Source organism: Dermacentor andersoni, chromosome 10 (assembly GCF_023375885.2).
Source record: "Dermacentor andersoni chromosome 10, qqDerAnde1_hic_scaffold, whole genome shotgun sequence".
Lineage (NCBI taxonomy): Eukaryota > Metazoa > Arthropoda > Arachnida > Ixodida > Ixodidae > Dermacentor > Dermacentor andersoni.
This window is the reverse complement of record NC_092823.1, coordinates 120092823-120094426: the sequence shown is the minus strand read 5'-3', so window position 1 is coordinate 120094426 and position 1604 is coordinate 120092823. Positions and strand designations below refer to the sequence as shown.

The 1604-nt window shown below is 42.8% G+C and overlaps 1 protein-coding gene across 2 annotated transcripts in view; it reads left to right on the top strand.

Moving 5' to 3' along the window:
- The window catches only part of LOC126544887 (retinol dehydrogenase 7-like), an 18839-nt gene extending 17964 nt beyond the window's left edge, over positions 1-875 (top strand). For both annotated transcript variants that reach the window (XM_050192414.3, XM_055077890.1), the window contains exon 5: positions 449-875. In XM_050192414.3, the coding sequence (XP_050048371.1) occupies positions 449-824 (376 nt within the window). In that variant the 3' untranslated portion in view covers positions 825-875. The remainder of the gene's footprint in view (positions 1-448) is intronic.
- The last annotated feature ends 729 nt before the right edge of the window (positions 876-1604 follow it).

Below are 1604 nucleotides of genomic sequence, written 5' to 3'. Positions count from 1 at the left end.
TTCCCGTCCAAGCATTATCTAAAAATTGACCAGAATGCCAGCTCGAGAGGATTGAGGGCACTAAAAATCACGCAGTAACCTAAACTATTCGTGAAGAAGAAACATTTCATCACTATTAGCAAACACTGCAAGATAAAACTTGATGAAATTAACCCGTACCGCGAGGTAGAAAAACCGGTGCATCACTGAAGCTTCACGCAATATTTGAACGATTCCAGAAATGCCGTTCCTTTTTGCTATGACATCCCTCATAAGCCACTCTAGCGTCTGACGAAACTAAACCCTACAATTTAATTATTCACTCTCGCTAACATACCTAGCTCTACTTTAAGATCAGCCTCTCAGCATCTCTCTGTCATGAACTTATAAAAAATATAAATCAATCGATCACTGATTGCCCTGACTTTCACTTACTCTTAAATGCTTATTTTCTTTGTTTTTCTAAAAGGACCTCACTCGTCTCGATGTACAGCGTTCCCAAGGAATGCGTGATGTTGGAGTTGCGGAAACAAGCACCCGAAGTCATCGCGGACTACAGCGATGCAGAAATTTGCGATGCACTCAGGATTGTTGGCGGCTTCACTAAATTACTCATCAGGGATGACCCAGAGGAGTGCGTCGACATCTTGGAAAGGGCAATCAGGGAGACACACCCGAAGACTCACTACCAGTCACCCTGGGGATTAGACCGCCTCTACCCATTGCTGATCTTGTCCCTGCCGAGCGAGGCCGCCGACCTCATCATCAGTATCACCACGAAACTGCAGAGGAAGATGTTATCATGGTCACCACCGTCTAAATCCAGTACTTTAAACGGGCATTAAAAAGCAACTCTAAACAAGTTCCTAATAATAAACACTCATTTCAAAGCTGTTTTCATTGTTGTCGCGGAAAATGCTTTGTTACTAGTGCTAGTAATGAACATGGAACCTCATTTCCAAAATTTATTTTTTGAAGTTGGCGTCAGAACCTCCACAGTGGTGAGTGATCAGTTCTACTCATGGATCCAAAATCAGTTCTTGCGTATGGGCTATTTTGGCGCAGGAAAACATTTCGGAACATTGGGCTTTTGGTTCCTTTCGGATACAATGTAACACTTCGTTTATTAATAAACAGCGAGCTAGGTTCCGCTAGACGCTGTCGCAATTTTTGACGCCACAGCAACCTGGCGTAAAAATTTTAGTAAAATGAGTGAGTACAGAAACTCTCTATTGTACCTCAAGAAAACAAGTTGCGTTTATCAGAGGATGCACTTATCGAGAGATTGAGCTCAAGAGTTAAGATTATGCTATTTTGAAAGGAGCAGATCCTTTGATAGTAGGTGAAGTTTGCGAGCGCACCTTTTCAAGCTCTAGAACTGGAGTGCATGTATTTGGGCCATTGTCAAGTTCGCCATGTAGTCAGCTCTGATTTGCCCAAAGGACTTCAACGGCCTTCGCGATTGGCTCAAATTCCCGCCACAACAGAGTTCGGCAGCATGGTCAAATTACACAATGTCCAGAATCGAACCCCTGCGCTGCCTTAGCTACTAGCGTTTCTTCTGGTATATTGATGTTTACTTCTGGGTCACACTTAAATAAAATCAGATTGGGAATTTTATTTTG